This window comes from Lonchura striata, chromosome 8 (assembly GCF_050655825.1).
Source record: "Lonchura striata isolate lonStrDom1 chromosome 8, ASM5065582v1, whole genome shotgun sequence".
In the NCBI taxonomy this organism is placed as follows: domain Eukaryota; kingdom Metazoa; phylum Chordata; class Aves; order Passeriformes; family Estrildidae; genus Lonchura; species Lonchura striata.
Genome location: NC_140710.1, coordinates 32,294,116 through 32,315,961, shown reverse-complemented (window position 1 = coordinate 32,315,961; position 21,846 = coordinate 32,294,116). Strand labels below are relative to the sequence as shown.

The 21,846-nt window shown below is 50.6% G+C and overlaps 2 protein-coding genes across 9 annotated transcripts in view; both read left to right on the top strand.

Annotated features, from left to right (window-relative positions):
* The first annotated feature begins 3,823 nt into the window (after positions 1–3,823).
* On the top strand, positions 3,824–13,342 carry LOC146766827 (P-selectin-like). 4 transcript variants are annotated; one of them, XM_085586928.1, is made up of 17 exons: positions 3,824–3,903; positions 4,391–4,478; positions 6,716–7,105; positions 7,202–7,309; positions 7,427–7,609; positions 9,456–9,641; positions 9,776–9,961; positions 10,097–10,282; positions 10,411–10,596; positions 10,732–10,917; positions 11,061–11,246; positions 11,373–11,558; positions 11,724–11,909; positions 12,059–12,178; positions 12,568–12,598; positions 12,798–12,853; positions 12,994–13,342. In XM_085586928.1, the coding sequence occupies exons 1-16, from the start codon at positions 3,901–3,903 to the stop codon at positions 12,850–12,852; spliced, it is 2,466 nt and encodes an 821-aa protein (XP_085443054.1). In that variant the 5' UTR covers positions 3,824–3,900; the 3' UTR covers position 12,853; positions 12,994–13,342. The 4 variants fall into 4 exon arrangements, with proteins under 4 accessions (XP_085443054.1, XP_085443053.1, XP_085443055.1 ...); XM_085586927.1 differs by having other exon boundaries at positions 10,097–10,306; XM_085586929.1 differs by lacking the exon at positions 9,456–9,641 and having other exon boundaries at positions 10,097–10,306.
* A 261-nt stretch (positions 13,343–13,603) lies between these two features.
* The window catches only part of ATF6 (activating transcription factor 6), a 73,801-nt gene continuing 65,558 nt past the window's right edge, over positions 13,604–21,846 (top strand). For 2 of the 5 annotated variants that reach the window (XM_085586934.1, XM_085586933.1), the window contains exons 1-7: positions 14,062–14,146; positions 14,235–14,299; positions 15,972–16,059; positions 16,377–16,471; positions 16,968–17,097; positions 17,343–17,549; positions 20,006–20,226. In XM_085586934.1, the coding sequence (XP_085443060.1) occupies positions 14,077–14,146; positions 14,235–14,299; positions 15,972–16,059; positions 16,377–16,471; positions 16,968–17,097; positions 17,343–17,549; positions 20,006–20,226 (876 nt within the window). In that variant the 5' untranslated portion in view covers positions 14,062–14,076. Of the gene's footprint in view, positions 13,757–13,849; positions 14,147–14,234; positions 14,300–15,971; positions 16,060–16,376; positions 16,472–16,967; positions 17,098–17,342; positions 17,550–20,005; positions 20,227–21,846 lie in introns of those variants that run through there. The other 3 variants (XM_085586932.1, XM_085586931.1, XM_085586935.1) reach the window with 2 other exon arrangements.

The window sequence follows — 21,846 nt, the reverse complement described above, 5'->3', positions numbered from 1 at the left end:
TGCATCACTGGCAGCAGCCGAGCCAGACAGGCTGTGTTGCTGAAGTGGGGAGGTGAGAAAGAGAGAGGAACTTTTAGAACAGGAAAACTCAGCCCTGGTCTGCCAAAGGTGAAGAATGTCCTCAAAGTTGCTTCTGTCTCAGGTGAAACACAGCTGGGCACAGCTGGTGGAGATGCCACAGGATTTCCTGGCCAGAGGAGAGGATGTCTTTTGCTGTGCAGGAGCTAGCCCTGGCTAGATACACGGCTCTTGGTGATGAGCCTGTTCATCTGCTGCCCAGGGAGGGGAGCAGGCAATAGTACACAGCGGGTGACAGGTGACAGGCAGAAGAATCTTGCTCTGGGTTTGCTATGTGAGATGTGAGAAGGCTGAAATCTCTGCATTAAACCAGACATGTGGCAAAACCACTGGGGGTGTCCAAGGTGAGGGTGGCCTGGTTCATTGGCTAACAGTGCTTCCTGTGCCTGGGCTGCCCCTACACCAAGCCAGTGTGGCTGGTACTACTGTCCTGCCAGGAGGATGGGTTCTACTGGGGCAGGGCCAGGTGAGTTGGTGGCTTGTCTCAGCATTCCAGGGATGCACAGTGCCATGGAGAGCCAGGCAGGGCAGAAGCAGAGCAATCACTGTTCCTAGGAACTGTAAGCTGGGTGGTTTGGCTGTCACTCAGGGCTGCCCCTGGATGTGGCACATCCCTGCAGCTGCACCCCAGCAGCCCATACCCACCCTGTGCCCCAGCTCGATGGCAGGGCAGAGGTGCCGCCTGGGAATCCCAGGTGGGCAGAGTCACTTGTTTATGCCATATCGCTCAAGCAGTGAGATAATGTCGGTGTTATCTATGCCTCAGACATCCTGTTTGGCAAACCCTTATCTGTGCCGTGCACATGTGGCTGCTGCCAGGTGCCAGGGAACCAGCAGGCAGCACGGGCAGGGGTACCCGTGTGGCAGTGATGCCCAGTGAAAAGGCTCTCCAGCACCTGCTTTGCAGTGAAAGGCAGGAGGCAGAGAACTGTCCTACAGCTGAGGTCAAAGAAACATTTCTTAGAGGCTCTGGATAGGGTGAGCAGGAGTGATTTGCCTAAAACTACCCCTATACTCCACAGCCAGGGCTGTCCCAGTGCCTCAGGGTCCCTGTGGGTGCGGGTATAGGGTACCTGCCCCTGGACTTCTGGTCCTGGCTAATCCTCGCAATTATCTCAGTTCCTCCAAGCCAGGGTAGCACCCTTAATGCATCTCCTGGTGTCCAATTGCTTTCAAATTGTGAGAAAGATTTTATCAGGTGCTGCCTGGAGCAGGGCAGCAGCTGATAAAAGGGTGGAGAAGAAGGGTCCGGCTGCTGGAGCTGCTCGCTGGCTGACTTGCAGAACGACACCCTGCAGCTCAGGGACACCTTTTGGGTCAAGCACTTCCTAGGGACCTGTGGTGGAAGGGAATCTCCTGCCCGCACAGGAGATGCCTTTAAAGTCTCAGGGAGAGCCACCCGTGTGCTCAGGGAGGAACGGAGGGATGGCAGCAGCGGGACTGCACCTAGGCTTGTGTGTCCTCGCCGGTGCCACCCCGCAGCCTTGACGGGGCGGGATCGGGTAGCTCCAGTGGGCTCTTGAGCCCTCCCCGGGGTGAGTGGGGCTCCCAGGAAGATGCCTGCTGTATCGCCGGCAGCAGCCGAGCCGGCCGGGCAGTGTCGATTCCTCTGCGGTTTGCGGAGGCATTGCTTAAGGAGGGGAACAGGCTGTGCCAGCCCGGGGCGGGAGCCTCCGCCCTCAGCAACACGCGGCCGCGCCCCTTCCCCAGGAGCAGAGCCTGCGGCGTGGTTCCGCGGCACCGAGAGCATCGCCCCGACTGGTGCCCAGCACTGCGGCACGGCAAAGGAGGCACTTCTCCATTCCAGTGCCTGCGTCCAGTGCAGAGGTGACACGAGAAAGTGTCTTTGTACCTGTGCCCTTGAGCCCATGCTGAGCAAAGCCCTAGCAGGCAGCTTGCCTTGTGCCCTCAGAGGGATGGCTGGGGGACAGGATGCACCATCCTGACACCTGGGAAATCCCCACACTGCTCAGACCCTTCCTTGGTGAGCAGAACGGCAGGATTCCAGCATGTGCCCTGCAGCATCCTGAATCCCTTCCAGGGAACCCAACCTCCAACCTTGGAAATAACCTGAGATATAAAAGGGCTTCTGGTGATTAACCAGCTCCCAGCAGAGATGATTCGGGTCTTCTCTCCCTCCTACCATGTGTACCTTTTCCCAGTACCTACAAAGTGAGCCTCCATCCTGCCAAGTATCCATCCTGCCATGTAGGACCCCTTCTCCAAACCCAGGCATGGGGCACCTGTCTCCACCCAGAGCTCAAAATTGGTCACATACTGTCTTTGCAGCATCAACAGACTCTGCATCTCAGACACCTTGTTTCCATTTTTAAAGCAATACCTATTTGTAGTTACCTATTTGAAACAAAACTATTTGTAGTTACAAAAATAAAAGCAGGAGTATTTTTTCCTACTGCTCTGCCCTACCGTGTTCCAGCAGAAGTGAAACTGGCAGGGGCACAGCCTGCTCTGCCCTGGGGCTGTGTACCCATGAACATCCCTCTGAGTCCCAGCAGTGTCTTAGCAGTAGGAGAGGAAGCTCCCACCCTGCCCAGGTGACCATCAGCACTTGGCACTGGTCTCCTCCCCAGCAGCTGCCCCTCAGCCTCTCTGCCTGCCCGGCTGCTCCTTCCCTTCCCATAACTGACCACTCATGGCAGAGGAGCTGCTAGAAAACAAGTGTTCCTGAATTACTGGATCTACAGACTCAGCAATTCCATAAAAAGACACAACTATATTAAAACATTTTTCAAGGAAGACATCCAAAGACAGGAAACAAGGTTCATTTATATTGGCCAATGATAAAGTAATTGTAGTGGGTTATGGCTCTTGTGGAATGGGTTCCTTCTTTTGTCTAGAATGTCCTGGTGGAGCAGCATCAATTTCTTTGGAACTGGAAAATACATGTTACATGCATGGCTCTTGTTTGGCTTTAGTTGGAAATGAGCAGAGTAATTTCTGTGGAAAACCTGGCCAAGGCAATTCTACTTACAAGCAGGACAGGCTGAGAAAAGATTTATAATTATTATAATGATCCAAGGGGCGGTGGACACAATTAGACATGTTCCTGAAACATTGGTGGAAGTTTCTAAAGGAAGTTAATAAGTCAGGGGGAAGTTCCTCTGGCATATTCCTGGACCTTTCTCATGAAGACTTAAAGGTAAAGACAGAAAAATACATTGCGTAAGCAACTGTTTATAAAGAGTATATAAAGATTCGTAGCCAGAGCAAAACACCTCCAAAAGAGGAGATCATCTGGCATGGGAGCTGGGAAGTTGTGAGCCACCGTCCCACTCAGCCCACAAGGGTCCTCATCACACCTCAGCCTCCTCTGTCCTTCACCAGTGTAGGTGCTGCCACATGGACATGGTGGGTCAGAGACGTCTTGGTGCTCTGGGCACCATGGACTGGGGCTGAACACTTTTCAGGGGGCCCTTCTCCTCCTTCTGGGGTGCTCGGGCAAGCCTGTCTCATTGTGGGCCATCTCCTGTGGCTATCCAGTCCCCATGGCAGTGGGGATGCAGCCAACTCCCATGCCATGGGACTGCTGCCAAGCTAGGTCCATGAGGACCGTGGCCAGTGCTGACCCCACTGTTTGCCTCTGGCCTTGGGCTCAGAGAATTGTTTCTTGGGGCTGGAGAGTCCTGTGGCGGGAGAGGCGAGGGTGTGGGGCAGGATGTGGGCTGGCAGCGGGGTTGGGATGGGAGGGGAAGAGGCCAGGGGCAGGGAGCGATGTGCTGCATGCTCAGAGGAAGCGTGAGCAGCAGTGCCCACTGAGGGGCAGCTGCCACAGGCTGGGCACGGTGCAGCCGCAGCACCAACATGGTAAGTCCTGCTCCTTTCCTTGGGGATGACAGAGGGTCTGCCTAGACAAGGGGATTCGGGGAGGGCAGGGCTGTGGGCAGGCATTGACAGGAACCACAGCTGGGGGCTGTGGGACACACACAGGCTGCTCCGGAGGCACCCTGCCAAGTGACCCCAGGCTCATGGGACACTGCCAGGCACACAGGGCACAGCTACTGCAGAGGTAGATGCCAGCCCTGGCTGGGCAGGAAGGGGCTTGGAGGCACAGGACCTAGGGGCTCCCCAGGAGTGAAGTGCCTAGCTGTGCTGTAGGCACAGCTCCCACCAAGTGCCTAACTGCAAAGGGCCCTTCCTGCAGCAGAGCTGTACCTGGCTGGGAGCACTGTGTGTGTCTGTGTGGCAGTGCCACAAGCGACTGCCCTTGTGTGAGCCAGGACTACCTGGCAGTGGTGTGGGTGCACATGTGAACTCCTTGGGATATGCACGCTCATGTCTCCTTCTCTGTCAGGGCACTGCTGAGGGACTGCGATCTGCTGGGAGGACATGGACTCTTGGCTCTCGTGGCACCTACCTGGGCATTGCTGCCATTACATGGGGTAAGCCAGCCACCACCCACTCAGTAAGCCCAGTGTGACCCTGCTGCCAAGGAGTCTGCAGGTCTGAGAAACCGGAGAAATGTAGCATTGTTATTTTGGAGGCTCATCAGCCCATCCCCCCTGTGGGCTGGGAGGGGGTTGCCCCTGCTTGTACCAGCTCCCTCCAGGCAGACCATGCTCCCCCGGGAAGGCCAGGCCATGGCTGAGGTCCTTGCAGAATGTTTGGTTCCCCAAATGCAGCATGGCACCTGGTACTCTGAACTGTGCTGTGAACCAGGGAAAGGCAGGGAAGCTCTACCCACTGCCTACACGCACGGTCATGCTAGGGAGTTGGGCATGGATGGAGTCACAGGACCCATGGGTGTAAGGGTTCATAGCATAGGTGGTGCAGCATCACACAGAATTAGAGCTCCTAATTGATATCAGGAGCATAGAAACTAACTTGTTTTTGCTGCCTGTAGGTTATTTCCTTCATGTGCTGGCATTGCACAGAGCAAAACCTGCTGGTGCCTGCTCTCTCCCTGGAAATTCTCTGACCAGAATTATTTTCCTAAGAACCTTAGTGACTAAACTAAGGAACATAAATGAGAAAAGTGCAGTGTCAGGAGGAGGCTGAGATTTGGCTCTGAAAGAAAACAAAAAGGCAAATGAACCTCAACTGTGGAAAGTGCTGAGCACCACCTTGGGAAGAGGTATTAGGGCTGCCATGGGAGCCAAGGGGGCAAAACACAGGAAAACAGCAATCATCTAGGGGCTCAGCACCAGGTGGGGCAGGACAGATAGCATAAGACTAGGGAGATGAGCTGTGCCATAGAGAGGATGTGACTAGTGGAGCTGGAGGAAAGAGGTAGGAGAGCATTTGGAGAACAGACATGGAGCGGATGTCAAACTTTGGCCCTTCTCAGTTTGGGGATGGGCTGTGTGAGCTGCCTTAAGCTGTACTGGGGAGCAGCAGGGGCCAGGAGGAGGGTGGTGGGACCTGAGGATGAGGCAGGCTCCCAGAAGGTTCTGAGTTCCTGTCCTGCAGCCCCAAATTCCCAAAAGGTAAAGAGGGAAGCACATTTACCCCAGCTTCAGGTCTGTTGAACAAAGAGAATAGTTTGCTCTTTCACAAGAAAAACCAGGTAAATTTTGGAAAATTACTTACAAAAATGTATAACAATGGACCAAAGTACAGCCCTAATTAGACTTTAGAAGATGTGCATCTAGTTAGACTTTAGAAGATGTGCATCTAATCTGCAATGCCCGAATCTTTGCACAACCACAGCATGATAAAATGTTCTCCTGAGATACAGCGTAAGCTAGGCTGGTTGTTTGGAGCAGACTTTGATCCCCATCTTGCCTTCTGCACAGATGGAGATATGATATCCCCACATCACTTTCTGCAGTTGTGGAGATAGCTGTCCTGGGGAGAATGGAGGAAGCTTCTTTCTGTGTCTAAAACCATTTGATTGCATAAAGTTGTGGTGTGAAATACTGTAAATAAGAGCAGGGTTTCAGCAAAGTGCCCTTCGCTTCTGGGTGTGGGTTCCAGTTACTTTCTGGCTTTGCCCTGCCTCTGGGTATGACTATAATGTGAGCTTGTTTTTGAAAGACCTTGTTTTGCAACACTGAGTTTTATAAGACTCTAGACCATCTCTGCCTCAGATGAGCAGGTTGGGGTCCAAATGCTTTTGTGGGTGAGGGCATATTGGCTGCTCTGCCTTGCTCCAATATGGCTCTCATATATCAGGATAAAGCAAGAAAACTGAAGTATACACATCTGCACTCAAGGAAGGAACTGTGTTTATGGAACCATCTTGAAATGGGACTTTCCTCTTTGGGAAACTTTTGTGGGCAGGGGAACAGGGCCATGGGGCTGAGCGTTCAATCCTTATGCTGGAAGAGGGTTGGCATCACTGCTTGGGGCTCTTCTGCATCCTGTGCTCTGTCTGCCCTATGCTGTGCTGCCCCATCTCACCCTCCACCCTGTCACCTCCACCTTCCTCATCCCTATGCCAACCCCCTCTGTCCTCAGCTCCTTCTGCCCATGCCTGATCCACCCATGTCTTTGTGTACCCATGGAGTCCCATTCTCATCCACACTCATCCCTTCATCCAGTCTCTTCACCCAGGCAGCCACTGGCATCTCTTGGCCATGATGTCAGGCTTGGCCCACCCTCATGTCCCAAGGGATCCCATCCCTGACCCAGCTCCCATCCCTTCTGCATCAGTCCCAGATCTCATCCTCTTTCACAGGCATGGTGCTGTGGGTGGAGGTGGATGCCTGGACTTACCACTACAGTGACCAAGGGGACTACACGTGGGAGCAGGCCAGGAATTTCTGCCAGACCTTCTTTACTGACCTGGTGGCAATCCAGAACCAGCAGGAGATCGAGTACCTCAACAAGAGCCTACCCTACCATGGGCGCTACTACTGGATTGGCATCCGCAAGCTGGGTGGTGTCTGGACCTGGGTGGGCACCCAGAAGGCGCTGTCCAAGGAGGCAGAGAACTGGGCAGTGGGGGAGCCCAACAACCGCCGCTCCAACCAGGACTGTGTGGAGATCTACATCCAGCGGCCACAGCAGTCTGGCAAGTGGAATGATGAGCCCTGCAACCGGAAGAAAAAGGCACTGTGCTACCGGGGTGAGCGGGGGACTGTGGACCAGAGCTGGATTGGGTGGGCTGGGGACCTCGGCAGGGTGGTCAGCAGCTCCTGATGACTGTGCCCTGTGTGTGCAGCCTCCTGCCAGCCCTTCTCGTGCAGCCAGCGTGGTGAGTGCGTTGAGACCATTGGGAGCTACCGCTGCGAGTGCTACCCTGGCTTCCATGGCCCTGAGTGCACGGATGGTGAGACATCCATCCTCGCCCCTCCCTCTCTGATGGAGAGTCACCTCTCCATCATTTGCTAGTGACAAAGCAGTGTTCCAGTGCTCCTGACGGGCTGTGGCACCATGTCTCTCCCAGTTGTGCAGTGTGCCAAGCTGGAGCCCAAGGGAGTGCCCATGAACTGCAGCCATCCCTATGGAGACTTCAGCTACAACTCCACCTGCGAGTTCGGGTGCCACAAGGGGTTTGAGCGGCAAGGGGCAGGCGTGCTGCAGTGCCTGCCTTCCCAGAAGTGGTCAGCAAACATTCCCACCTGCACAGGTAGGGCCTGGCAGGGGCTGAGGGTCTCAGGGATGTAGCATTGATGCTTTGAGGGGGACCAGCCCTGTGTGCCCAATGCTGTTCAGGCAAGTGTTGTTGTGCCCTTACCTATTGTGGAAGCATCTCCTGGTGCTGCACATGAGGTGGGATTCCCTGAGGCTGCAATGAGCAGAGCAGCTGTGAGGCCATGTTCTGCCTGGCCATCCCAGTGCCCATGCTTTCTACCCTGAATCCCACTCAGATATCAGCACTCTGTCTGTGCTGTCCCACAGCCACGGGAATGGTGTATCCTGGCAGGGGTGGGCCACCTTAACAGGGATAAGGACTCATGAAATGAGGTGGGTGGGACAGAGTGTGGTAGGAAACCACAAAGGAGAGAAAGCTGTGGTATGTTTTGCTGCAAGAGCAGAGAAAGTCTTCCTGTCAGTGGCTTGAGGTTTTGGAGCCAGGCACCAGGTATCCCAGAGAACTGCCAGACTTTCTTGGGGGTGCAAGAGCCTTGCTCCACCTTTCCTGTGCTGCTGTGTGGTACACCTGCAGCCTTACACAAGGGTGGGGTGAGTTGAGCAGACATGGGACACAACTGTGACTAGGAAGGAATGGGAGTGGGCAGCATCTTTGTGTATATATATGTATTCTTTTTAAAAGAAGCCTGCCTTAAAATTAGAGCTGCTGCTGCTGTTGCCTGTGCAGAGTGGGCCTGTGGTCCAATCCAGGACCTTAGGTAGCTGAGACCAGCAAAACTGTCTGCAGTTAAGGGGAACAGGCATGGAGATGTGATGTGACTGTTCTGTAACCAGTATCCCCAGCAGGGGCAAGGGCAGGAGCTGGCTCCCAGTTTTGCAAAAATCCCCACAGACAAGCTGGGTTGAGCCTGTGTACTCCAGGCTTTATAGGCTCCCAGGGGCTTGCTTTCCCAGCTTGTTGTTTTTTTTCCTGCTGGCTTTAATATGATTGATTTTTGTTTTATTGCAAACAATCAGATGAGTCAGTTGGTTGCCTGTGCTGATAACAAAATGGTGTTAGCAAGCATTGCCAGCTGGGCTTAATCCAGAAAAAAGCAGAGCAAGACTGCAAGCAAGGCTGGTGGTGCAGCAAGGACTGTGCGGGGCAAGGCTGCCTGCTCTCCCTCAAACTCTTCCCCACACCAGCCTGCAGCCATTGTGTGCCCATTGCTGGCTGACCCACAAGGGGGCTGGGCCAGCTGCTCCCTCCCGCACAGCATGTTCACCAACAGGCACCTCTGGGGACTGGGAAACCAGAATTGCCTGTAAAATAGCTATGAAAGGAAAAGTCTACCCAGGAAAGTGTTTGGTTTCAGTTTGAAAGCAGAAGATGCAGTGAATGCAGTCTGTCTTAGCTGGGCTGGGTGGTGTTACTGCCCTGCTGGCACTGACCTTTGGTGCTCCCACAGGCAGCAGAGCCACTCACCCCAGAAAGCTTTGGGTATTTCCCTGGCATGCAGCAAAACACACCCTGGGAACAGGCAGGGGAGGCTGGTACACAACCTCTTTAGCCATTGCAGTGCTTTACAGTCACAAAGCCATCCTCCTGCCACTGTGACAAGGACAGAGGCTGGTCTCTGCTCCAGTAAAGGGAGGGAAATGAATGGGACTGCAGTAGCTATCGTCCTGCCTCCCTGGGACTTCGGCCTAGGGTAGTGAAAGGGATAAACAGGGTTCTGGCAGAGCAGCAACTTTCCCTGAGGAAATCACTTGTAGAAAAATCATTGCACTAACTACAGTTTTGAAGAGGTGAGTGTGGGTATGATTTGATTTGGATTCAGCTTTAATTATTAGATTTAACCTCATCTACCCCATCTCTGAGTTCTGCTCTCCCATTGCAGCCATCACCTGCCCAGTGCTCAGAGCACCAGACCAGGGGGAGCTGAACTGCTCCCACCTCCATGGGGACTTCACCTTTGGCTCCACGTGTGCCTTTTCCTGCCAGAAGGGGTTTGTACTGATGGGGCCGGGGAGCCATGAGTGTACAGCCACAGGGATCTGGACAGGGGATGCCCCACGCTGTGAAGGTAGAGCTGCTGCTGGAGCGCCAGCTGTCACTAGCCTTGGGGTGATGCTGTGGTGTTCCCCAGCCCCTTGGTCCCAGAATTTTAGTCTCCTAGTTCCCAAGCTTCTGGTTGATGTGTACGTCTTCACTCTGCAGCCATTGTCTGTCCAGTGCTCAGTGCTCCAGACCAGGGAGAGATGCACTGCTCCCACCTCCATGGCAATTTTACCTATGGATCCATGTGTGCCTTCTCCTGCCAGACAGGATTTGCCTTGGTGGGGCTGCAGAGCCGTGAGTGCACAGCCCTGGGGACCTGGACTGGGGACACACCACACTGTGAAGGTATTGCTGCTGCTTGAGGTGTCACAGGCCTCTGGTTCACCCTGGAATGTTCTCCAGTGTCCCGATCCTTTCATTCCAACAGTTTGGCCTTGTAGTGCTCAGACTCCTGCTCAAACTGCTTCTCCACCCCTGCAGCTGTTACCTGTCCAGTGCTCAGAGCACCAGACCAGGGAGAGCTGAACTGCTCCCACTTCCATGGGAACTTCACCTTTGGCTCCACATGTGCCTTCTCCTGCCAGAAGGGGTTTGTGCTGATGGGACCGGGCAGCCGTGAGTGCACAGCCACGGGGATCTGGACAGGGGATGCCCCACGCTGTGAAGGTAGAGCTGCTGCTAGAACTCAAGGTGTCACTGCCTGTAGGGTGACTCTAGGATTTCCCCAGTCTCTCAGACCAAACTAGCCATGTAGTTCCCAGGCTCATCCTTGAACTGTTTCTATGTTCCTGTAGCCACTGCCTGTCCAGTGCTCAGTGCTCCAGACCAGGGAGAAATGCATTGCTCCCACCTCCATGGGGACTTCACCTTTGGCTCCACATGTGCCTTCTCCTGCCAGAAGGGGTTTGTGCTGATGGGGCCAAAGAGCCGTGAGTGCACAGCCACGGGGATCTGGACAGGGGATGCAACAAGATGTGAAGGTAGAGCTGCTGCTCAAGGTGTCACTGGCCTTGGGCAGACCCTGGGATGTTTGTTCTCTTTTTAGTTCTCTCATCACAAGAATTCAGCCTCATAGTCCTCAAGCTGCTGCCTGAAATGTGTCTTTTTCCCTGCAGCCATTGTCTGTCCAGTGCTCAGTGCTCCAGACCAGGGAGAGATGCACTGCTCCCACCTCCATGGCAATTTTACCTATGGATCCATGTGTGCCTTCTCCTGCCAGACAGGATTTGCCTTGGTGGGGCTGCAGAGCCGTGAGTGCACAGCCCTGGGGACCTGGACTGGGGACACACCACACTGTGAAGGTATTGCTGCTAGAACTCAAGGTGTCACAGGCCTTGTATTGAGCATGGGACTTTTGCTAAAGGACCCTCTTGGTCCTGTTCTTTCAACAGTCTAGCCTTGTTGTACCACATTTCAGCTTGAAAATGTTTCTCTGTCCCTGCAGCCGTTACCTGTCCAGTGCTCAGAGCTCCAGACCAGGGAGAGCTGAACTGCTCCCACCTCTATGGAGACTTTGCCTTTGGCTCCTCGTGTGCCTTTTCCTGCCAGACAGGGTTTGTGCTGATTGGGTCAGAGAGTCGCAAGTGCACAGCCACAGAGACATGGACAGGGGATGCCCCACGCTGTGAAGGTAGAGCTGTTGCCACAGCTCAGGTTGTCACTGGCCGTGGGGTGACACTATGTGTCCTCAGCCCCTTGGTCCCAACAGTGTAGTCTCCAAGGCTCCTTTCTGAGCTGTGCCTCTTTACCCTTGCAGCCATCAAATGCTCAGCACTGACCACCCCCAAGATGGGTCAGGCTGCCTGCTTCCATCTCCATGGGGACTTCACTTTTGGCTCCACGTGTGCCTTCTCCTGCCAGGTGGGGTTTGTGCTGATGGGTCCAGAGAGCCGTGAGTGTACAGCTCTGGGGACCTGGACTGGGGACCCCACACATTGCAAAGGTAAATCCTATGATTCACATGTCTGAGAGGGCTCTGTTGTAGCAGAGTGCCCTCCCCCACATCCTGGGCTATGTCAGTTTATCCCCTGGCTTGCCAGCCCACATGTCCGCATCTCACTGCCATCAGTCCTGTCATCTTGATGCTCCTGCTGTGCTTTATCTCCAGCCATCAGCTGCCCAGTGTTGTCCCCCCCCAGCAGAGGCCAACTCAGCTGCTCTCATGTGCACGGGAACTTCACCTACAACTCCACATGCACCTTTTCCTGTGAGGAGGGATATGTTCGGATGGGAGCAGAGATGCTCCGGTGTGAGGCCACGGGGAACTGGACCAGGGATCTCCCTGTCTGTGCAGGTACGGTGGGACCCCCCAGCTCTTCTAGCACTGCGGTGGTTCCAGCTTTCCTCCACATCTTGAATGTGGTGGAGGGGGATTCCCCAGGGGCTTTGAAGTGCCAAAGTGCTGACAACTTTCTAATGCATGGCTCTGTGGCTTTGTTTCAGAGGATGGTGCCTTCCTAAAGCAAGTCCTGGCTTACAGCAGTGGCTCAGCTCTGGCAGTAGCTGGTGTTGTGGTCTCTGGAGGGCTCATTGCCCTCCTTGCCAAGAGGCTCAGTGACAGAGGTACAGAAATGTTTCCTGCAGCCCACCCTAGCTTTGGCCAAGGGCTCTCAGGCAAGGTGGTGACAGTCCCAGAGGAGGCTATGGTGATCAGAAGCGTTTAACAGTGTGACTGCCTCCATTCACATGTTTTATTTGCTGAGTTGCTTGGGTCTTTGGCAATTGGTCCAGCTGAAAATGTCAGCAGCCAGGTTTGGAGGGCAGAGCCAGATAAACAACATTGCTCCAAAGGAGGCAGCAAATGCTTGTTAAGGCAGTGCCACCTCATGCCTGTTAAACTCTGCTCAATTTCAGATGCTGCTGCTGCAGCTTCTTGTGACCTTCACTAAACAGATCTGGTTATTTCTTTTCTATGTGCTTTATCCCCATGGACATTTCAATACTGTTATCAGAGGAGAAGAGGAAGCTTCTGAAACCCACCAGGTGAGAGCTATGCTCTGCAGGAAGGTGGCTCTGCTTTGTGACTGCCACAGCCCTGTGTTCACCCTGCTGACACCCAAATCTGCCTGTGGGAGGCTGTTTTTTTATTATAGCATCTCTGGGGCCAACAGGGCTGCGCTAACCCCAGGCCTTCACATACTCCTGAACTCCCCAAGGTGACACCCTTGTGTTTGCTTTCCAGTGACCTGGGAGCACCAGGAGTCTTCACCAATGCAGCATATGATGCCAACCTGTGAGGTGAGGGCAGGCAGGACCCTCGCAGCACCCTATCCAAAACTCACCTGGGCGACCATCCTCCTGGCTGGGGTGCTCCAAGGTGGGGACCCCCCTTGTGACTGAAGTGGGTAACACCAGCTCTATCTCTCCTGTACTTCCAGCCTGCCCGAGACTGAAACCCACTGCGTCCCCCAGGGCTGCAGGCCCAGCTGCTGGAACTGCTGATGGAGCACAGACGGACTCCATGCCTGTGGGTGTAGCCTGGACCAGAGCTGCCCCTGGACACTGCCACCATGCTGCATGTGTAGCATTCCCCGGGAAGGGGAGCTGCCTCCAGTGCAGGCAGCTGGAGACCCACTAGGGGCCAAAAGCCACGTGCTGGGGGCAGCCTGCCAAGCAGCCCTTGGACATTCTCCCACCAGGAACTTGGATATTCCCCAGCAGCTGCTGCACTCATGCTTCCATCCATGAGCTTGTGTCAGCGGGGTTTGAATAAACACCTTTGTTTAACTAATGCCTCCTGTGTGCCTGGGGTGGTGGGGGGGAAGTTTTCATTAAATAATGTGGCCAACACACCGAGGGAAGTGATTCTTCCCCTGGACTTGGCACCGGTGATGCCACTTCTGGAGTGCTGTATCTGGTTCGGGGCCCCTGAGTTCAGGAATGACGTTGAAGTGCTGGAGCATGTCCAGGGAAAGACAACAAGGCCGGTGAAGGAGCTGGGCGCGTCTGATGAGGAGCGGCTGAGGGAACTGGGGTTGTTTAGCCCGGAGAAAAGGAGGCTCAGGGGTGACCTCATCACTGCCTGAAAGGAGATTGTAACCAGCTGGGGTTTGGCGAGTTCTCCCAGGTTAGTTTGGAGAGGATGAGAGGACACCTTGTCTTAAGGTCCAGCCAGGGGAGGTTCACGATGGACACTCACAGGTATTTCTACACAGAAGGGGTGACTGGACACTGGAATGGGCTGCCCTGGGAGGTGGTGGAGTCACCGGCCCTGGAGGTGTTTGAGGACTGGACACGGCCCTCGGTGCCATGTTCTGGGTGACAAGGTGGTGCTGGGCCACGGGCTGGACTCGCAGGTCTCAGAGCTCTTCTCCAAGCGAACTGAAGCTGCGGCTCCCTGCGGAGCGCGGCCGTCCTGCCTCCGCCCGCCGAGTGTCCGCCGGCGGCCGCCGTGGCGGGCGGGCCCTGCCCTGCCCTGCCCTGCCGGAAGCAGACGTGTGTTTCGGGAGGAACGGGAAGCGATGGCGGCGGCCGAGGCCGAGTGGGAGCCGGCGGGGCTGCTGCCCGCCCCGGGGGGCGGCCTGGACTGGGGTGAGCGAGGCTTCGGGGGGCCGGGGCCGGGCCGGCGCTGAGCCCCCGGCGGGGCCGGGCCGGCGCTGAGCCCGTGTTCTCTCCGCAGAGGCGGTGCTGGGTGAGGAGCTGAGCGAGCTGCTGGGCGCCGCGGCCCCGAAGGACGAGCCCGACGTGAGTGCGGGGGATGGCGGGGGCCGGATCCGCGCTCTGCCGGCGGCGAGAGCCCCGGCCCGCTCCGGGGGCCTGGAGCAGCCCGGCAGCAGAGCGTGGCCGCCTGGCTCGCAGCCCGCGTCAGCGCTAGAGATAGCGATGGCTGAAGCGCACTGCGGAGCACGGCCGCGGAGCCGAGGGTGCCACGCAGGGAGGCGCGGGTTAGGGTGAGGCTGCGAGGTGCCGGGGAGGAGGAGTGGCGTTGTCACTGCCCCGGTGAAGGTGAACCCCGCAGGGCAGTGCTGGGGGAGCGCTGGCTCAGGGCTACCTGAGAGAGAACGGTGGGTATTTTGCACCTATATCCACCATGGTTCTTCTTTATCCCTTTGCCTATTACATTACTTCTTGTTTTCTTCTTTAATGTAGGATTTTCTCAAAAAACTTTTGCTTGCAACCTTCTGCGTTAATCCCTGTCGTTTTCAGTGCCCAATTGTCCATACTGCTTTTTCTCTCCCGGGGCATTTACCTTGTGGATTCTCCTCTTCATGTTCTTTCCCTGCCGTGTCTCTGTACATTTTGTCCCAATCAACCTCCAGCACAAACCCGGGTTATCATCTAATGTAAACCCCAGGTTCTAAGAGCATTCCTGCATGTGTAGAGCCAGTCACTGGAGAAATTGTGGGAACAGACTGTACAAGGGGAAGGAATTCCCCATCAGCAGGTCAGCATTACTTGCCTGGCTGAAGGCTCTTAATGCACAGCTCATGTTGTGGTTTTTTGGTCATTCTTTCTTGAAATGTGCTCTGATGAGCTTTCTTTTCATTCTAACTTGTAAGTACCATTATCTGTGCAGTTTGCAGGCTTTTTGAGCCTCCCTTCACAAGACAAGTTGAGAGTATAAGGGAAGTTATAATTGCAGATTGGTTTTCAGGAAAATGTTGTATATTTGTATAAGCTGAGTAGGTCATGTTTATATTTTTCATGCAAGTGTTCATAAAGGGCCACATTTGTATAGGAAACTGAGACTTAAAATGCACAAGCAGAATAAATGGAGAAAACCCCCAATTGTTGTTTTAAAGGTCATAAATGATAAATAATATGTATGGAGTGATTTTAGCCTGTTTGTTTTGATTTTTGTTGCAAAAGGAAACTTTTGGTGTCCTTGGCTTTAGATGTTGACATCAGTGTATTCAAGTATAGGGAGACATACCGTTAATCAGGTCTCAGGCAAATCAATCTTGTGTCTGTTTTCCTGCTGGTAAACTGTCCCTGGTGCTGCTTTTGTTTGTAAAGTGCTTTGAGATGTAATTGTGGAAGAGCATTAAATAAATTTTTCAAGGCAGATGAAGGAGAGGATGGCACCAGGTTCCCAAGACTTGTGTTTTTTGTGAGATGGTTCAGTGAACTTAGAACTTTTGCTTTACAAATTACAAAGAAGAATACAATAATTAGTGATGATCTTAAACTAACCTGACCCTTCCTACTGGTATAAGTTTAAAAGATGTCTTGTTTTGTGTATTTCTGTTGAGAATTTCTCCTTTAAGGACTTTCATCTCCGTATACCTTAAGGCACCTGAAGTGATTGATAGTTACAGTTTTGTTTTCTGGAGCTATAAGAATGTGAACATAATGGCTGATGGTGTCAACACATCTTTCTTTTTGTCTTGTCTCTTTTTCTGAACTGTCGTTTCAGGAAAATGATCTCTATAACTTTCATTTTGATTTGGATTTGATGTCTTGGGACTCAGACCTCTGGAATATTACAGGCCATGCTTATGCAGGTAATTAACTTCCTATATTTTGCAGGTGTTGCTCTTCCCCTCCTGCCCCACAAGGGTGAGTTCTTAAAACTCCTGTGGAACTGTTTGATGCCCTACAGCCTTTTGCTCTGTGATGAGAATTAGGCTGTGTTTCTCTAGGATGGGTACAGCTGGCAAGGGTTGTTCTATGAGCCAAGGTGTTTTATACCTTTAATCTCCCTCTGTTTTCTGCTGTACTTTGCTTTGGGAATGAAATATCTGGTGTAGGACAGTGTGGTCTTTACTTTTCCCATTGCTAAAAACTTGTGCAGTGACATGTCTTTACCTGCCTCTTGCAGATGCAAACGTGAAGACAGAACCTTTATCACCAGCCACTTCCAGCTGTTCGGTCCCTTCACCACCATCTGTGGATTCTCCAGTGCAGAATGTGCCTGTATGCAAAACCCCCCATGTAACACAGACAGCAACAGCTCTAACAAACCAAAAGCCCTGTGATTTACTCCTCTGACCAAACTTATGCCATAAGAAGAAACAGCTTATTTTCCCAACCCTTGCAAAAACCTGTCAGTGGTGTTTTCTTATCTCTTCTCTGTGAGCCATTTGAATAAAAGCATGTTTAGCTCTCTTTCCTCAGCTATGTTCATTAGCCTTGTTGCCAAATAAAATGCCTTCTAAAGGCTTCTGGGTCTAGTAGGGTTGGCCTCTGCTTCCCATTGCTCTGCTGATGGGGAGAAGTACTTGTTGGTATGTTGGGTTTTTTTTTTTTAGTGGTGCCTGGCATTGGCTAGAATCAAATTGCAGAGTAAAACCTTTCTCTTGTTGTCTGCAGCAGCAACACCGATGTGATGAAAAGCAGATATACTCTGACCTGCTGGTACATACTGCTCTGAGTTTCTGAAGTGTTAATTTCCTGTGTTTTCTGTCTGCAGGATGATGTGGACTTCAGCTGTAGCTCCCAGATGTCTCCCATCTCTCTCTACAGCAAGAGCTGCAGAAGCCCTGCATCCCCTGAAGGAGATGGAGTGAAGAAGCCTGCTGTGAGCATCTCTTCTCGATCTGGTATGAGAGAAGGTTACTTTCATCCTATACATAATATGTGTGTTGTCTTGCATCCAAATTGATGCTATTGACTAACAGACACTAGATGTCCTATCATTTATGACTTGGATATTTGATGAGATGTGTTTATTTTTTAAGAAATATTATAGATGGATAAAAACCCCACATTAAAAGCTACTTCATTATTGCTTGAATTATATATTTTATGCCTCTTGGTCCAATTCTGACTCTTTTTCTTTTTCTAGCAAATAATTCTGCAAGGAGCCTGAAGAAGTGTGGTCAGACAGTGTCCAGGCCTTTGATACAGCCCAAACCCCTTTTGCCTGCTGTGCCTGAAGCTCAGGCTAACATTGGTATCCCAGCTAAAACCATCATTATTCAGACTCTTCCCACGCTTGTGCCACTGCCAAAGAATCAGCCAGTTGTTAACATCCAGCCAGCACCTCCTAAAGGTAGGTGAATTGTCTTGACTGGGCCAGGTCTCGGTGGTAGCATTGTCTGTTTGGGATGGCTGATAGGATGAAGTTAGGCTTGGTATGTGAAAGAGGAGGAATAGGAGAAAAAAGTTCTCCATGCATTGCTGGAAAAGCTTTAGGCTGCAAAGATGGCCTTACTCGTATCCTGTCCTGTGAGAAACAGCACTCACATGGGCATCGTGTAAAATGGAAGACTGGATTATAGAATTCCATTATTTGGAATGGAAGACAGAGGCTATGCTGAACATTGACAGCTGTGGAGATAAAACTACTGATTTGGAAGGATCTGTAAGGATGCTTTGCTCTGCTCTGCTTGCAATGTCAGGTGGCGCATAAGGCGATTGCAGTGCATCCAGTAGAATCAGTTAGGATGGCTTGAAGGGAAATTGGAAAGCTTGGGAGAAGTGTTATAAGTGGTTTTTTTACCCACATGAAACTCTTCCACAGGGTGGAGGGAGCATGGGTTTATGCCTTTTTAGCTCACTAAACAGCATTAAATAGAATGTTGTAAAATCTGATAAAAATTGAGAGCCGTGTCAGAGATTAGAAAAGTTGCTGATGTTAATAAGAGGAAAGTGACTTCCTGCCCCGTGATAATTCTTCATTGCTACAGTTACCCTGTTACTGATTTTTGAAGTAGCTCGAGCTTTCATTTCTGGATCCAAAGCATTTTTTCACTCTCTACCTAGGGCAGTAAGGACACTGCTTTGCTGGAATTGCCAGCTGCAGTTACTCGTTTCACCAGCTGATGGCCACAGTCCCTTGCAGTTGATTGCATAGGCACTGAGGCATGGAAGGAAAAGGAGACAAATTCTTAAGGGCACAAATCTAGAAATTATTGCAATTGGGAAAAATTTGTCTCCATTACTGACTTCTCTTCCATCAGAGGTTCAGCCAAATCTGGAGATGCTGACATTTGTTGTAACATGCCTAAGATTGCTAGACTGCTTATAACACAGATCAGCACAGTCAATGTGACCTAATTCTTACTCCTTCTGATCTTCCAGCTGATAAAATACCTGGAGTCTGGAATAAGGAATTCTGGGGATATGGATTTCTTTGGATATAAGTCTAGTATTCTGAAGATCAGCTTCTCTTTTTCCCTCAAGAAAAGTCAGAACAGTAGTTTCTGTGAGACAGTATAGAGGAAATACTTTTGAGGATGTATGTCCATGCTTTCCTTTAACTGATGGTATGTTTAAAATTTCTCTTGTGCAGCTTCCATAACAAAAATAATAAGGATCTTTTTTCATTAGTCTAAATCCCCTGCATATGACAAGTTGGAACTACTGGTTTGAAATATACCATTATCTTCAAAGAAGCATGAGAAATTTTATTTGCACAGCCCCTTTTATAAAAGCTTGAAGGAGAAAGCAGTCTTAGAGCATCATCTCTTTTATACATTAAAAAAAAATGAAATGGTCTGAAATTATTCATTTAACGTTGTTAAACAGGGTCATAGTAAGTTATGATGTCTTCGAGATTGTCTGCAAAAAAAAAAAAAAAATAAGGACTAGTTTTGCTCCATACATAAGATCTCGGCACTAGGTAAATTACTTCACTTTTTGCCGTCCAGAAGCCGTCCAGAAGGCTGGATAAGTGCTGAAATCCATTGTTGAGCATTTTGGCTGGAATGCTTAGCTGGAATGTGCTCTTTCTGAAAGCTGGCGAGGTCATCCTGTTACAAAGGATTAGACAGACATTAGTATGTTTTCAGACAACAAAATATTACTCAAGCACCTGCTTGAGTTAAATGTAGTTGTTGGACTGAAATTTCTTGGAAGTGACTGTTTTTAATTCCATTTGAAACTCTGTCAAAATTACCTCATTTTTTCTGACGACTTTTCTTTAAGCTCAATTCAGCTTGTGTGTAAACTTTCTTGCATAAGTCATTTTTCTAAAAAAAATGGTCTTAGTGTGAATTGAAGCTTCAGTGTAAGTTTTGAAAGTGTAACTTGAATTGTTCTTTTTTGTTCATCTTCCATCTCTCTGCTAGTTTGAATTGATTTGGCATGAGTCACTTCTGTATAGTATGTTTTCCATTGAATACAGCAGTAAAGTATTTATGGACAAAAGGGAGGAGGATTGAGATAAATTGGCTAAATTCTGTGAAAAGGTTATTCAGAGTGCTTCAAGTATTAGCAATACTGAGTAATGTATATAACAAGTGTTGAATTTTATTAACGTTGAAGAGCTTTTGGGACAGAGCTTCATTTATTGGAATTCTTTAATGTTTGTAGTTTTGGTTTGCAAGATGGATTAAGAATCCTGTAAACTTCAGATCAGCTTCTTTCCATTTTTGTTCTGTGCAATATACTGATGGATTTGAGATCAGCTGTGCAGGAGAGGAGAGGATAGCAGAATGCCCCTGCCAATTGGTGATGTACAAATCCATTTCATCCATGCTGAGCGCTGCTGTTCTTGTGTTCCAGGTCCATCCGTGGTGCTGCCCCAGCCTGCTGTGGTACAGCTCCAGGCTTCTGGGGTGCTTCCTGCCTCCCAGCCAGTCATTGCAGTCACTGGAGGGGCCCCAGCACTTCAGAACCACACAGTGAAGGCGCTGTCTCCTGCTGCAGGGAGCGGTTCCAGCAGCGGCAAAATCCCAGTGACAAAGCCCTTGCTCCAAAGCAGCTCCCCAGCTGTGGGGCTGGATGTAAGTTCTGACTCTGTGATAGCTGCTAACCAAGTCTTGTGCACCTCTTTCAGTTACCTGCATGTGGGACCTAATGGTCCCTTCAGAGTCTCAGGGAAACTCTTAATAGGATTTCCAAGTGTAAGCAGGGAATTTAGCAGCTTGGCGCAGAACATGGAGGAACAGCTAAAAATCTGCTGGCCTGTGTAGAGTTGCAGACCAGATGTGCAAGTGTAGTGGCAGAAGTGCTGATTGATATTTTCTGTAACTTTTCTCAAGTGTGAGCTCTCCGTGGCTGGACCTCTCTTACATACAGGAAGATTTGATCTGATTTTTGATTAGTGCTAAATCACTTTTCTAATCCATATAATAAAAACGTTTCTTTGGAAGCAGATGAGATAGAAATTTCAGTGCCTCAGTCTCTTACCATACCCATTTATCTCTCTGGATTTTACTCATGATTTTTAGAAACTTCAGTTACTGAGTTCCATATGATCCTAATCTCTTCAGGCTCCCTTTTGGTCATTTATTGAATGAGTAGAAGAGGGTTAAGCTCTCAACAATTACGGTGCAAATAAGTACGTTTTTCTGTAGTAACTCACAGCAAGCAGTAGGTGTAAACAGTAGGTTTTGAGATGTGTGGGCTTTTTTTTCCCCTTCAGCTCTGACATCTTAATCCAACTAGCAAGCTGGGTGTTGACTTAATTTCTAGTAATTTGGAGCTGCTTTGATAGCGCTTTGTTGTCCAAAGAAGACATGCTTGTAGAAAGGACCAAAGCTTCTTGTTAGTGACTTCAAAACTGTCATCCCCAATGTGGTATTCCAAGCACAGTTGTGAGCTAAGGATCCTATCATATGTCAGTATAAGGGAGAAAACACTGGTGAAAACACGTGAAATTTTGCTGTATAGGCGCCTGCTTATTAGCAGTGCAGGTCACTGTTTTCCAAAAGCAGTAGGAAGCCTGTTCCTTCAGCTTCTTTGGAAGGATGTTGCTGCATAATTTCCTAGTGTCTGAGATTGCTACTCAGGCTTGATGGTTACTTTTCCTCACTAATAATATTTGTGTGTGGGCTGCATTTTATAATGAAAATACTCTGCTACCAATAGTTTAGCAGCCAGAGTACAGTGGAAACTTGATACTCAATGTGCAAGAAGCAAAGGTCTGTAGCAGGCAGAGCAGTTTAGTGTGCTGCATTTTTTAGTCAGAATTCCATGTCCTGCAAAGTTAACTCAAGAGACCACAAATCAATGACCTGCAGTCACTAGAATTGTGACTCTATGTAAGCATGGCTAGCATGGCACCTTGCCATTGTCTGAGTGTAAGGTTTAATTGACAAAACCCCCTTATTGTCATCATATTCCATATACATATCCATGATATCAGGAGTCAATTGTATAGCTGGGGTACACATCTTAGCTGTGTTTTTTACAACAGGAAAAAAAAAATTGCAGCTGCTCTTTGGCACATAGTGTGAAATAGTACTTTGAGAAGAAACAAATGTTTTGGGATTCAGCTGGGGCCAGCAGGGTTAAAACATCTCCCGATTGCCTTGGACACTGTATGTGGCGCTCAGGGCTGCACAGATGGAGCTATCATTTGAGCTCTGTAACGTGTTATTGTTTGCTAATCTAAGCAAATG

Excerpts from the sequence above, each read along its gene's own strand:
- LOC146766827 (XM_085586927.1), top strand. Across the intron at positions 7,106-7,201 it reads AAAGGCACTGTGCTACCGGG|CCTCCTGCCAGCCCTTCTCG; the intron begins GTGAGCGGGGGA and ends CTGTGTGTGCAG. Across the intron at positions 11,559-11,723 it reads GGACCCCACACATTGCAAAG|CCATCAGCTGCCCAGTGTTG; the intron begins GTAAATCCTATG and ends CTTTATCTCCAG.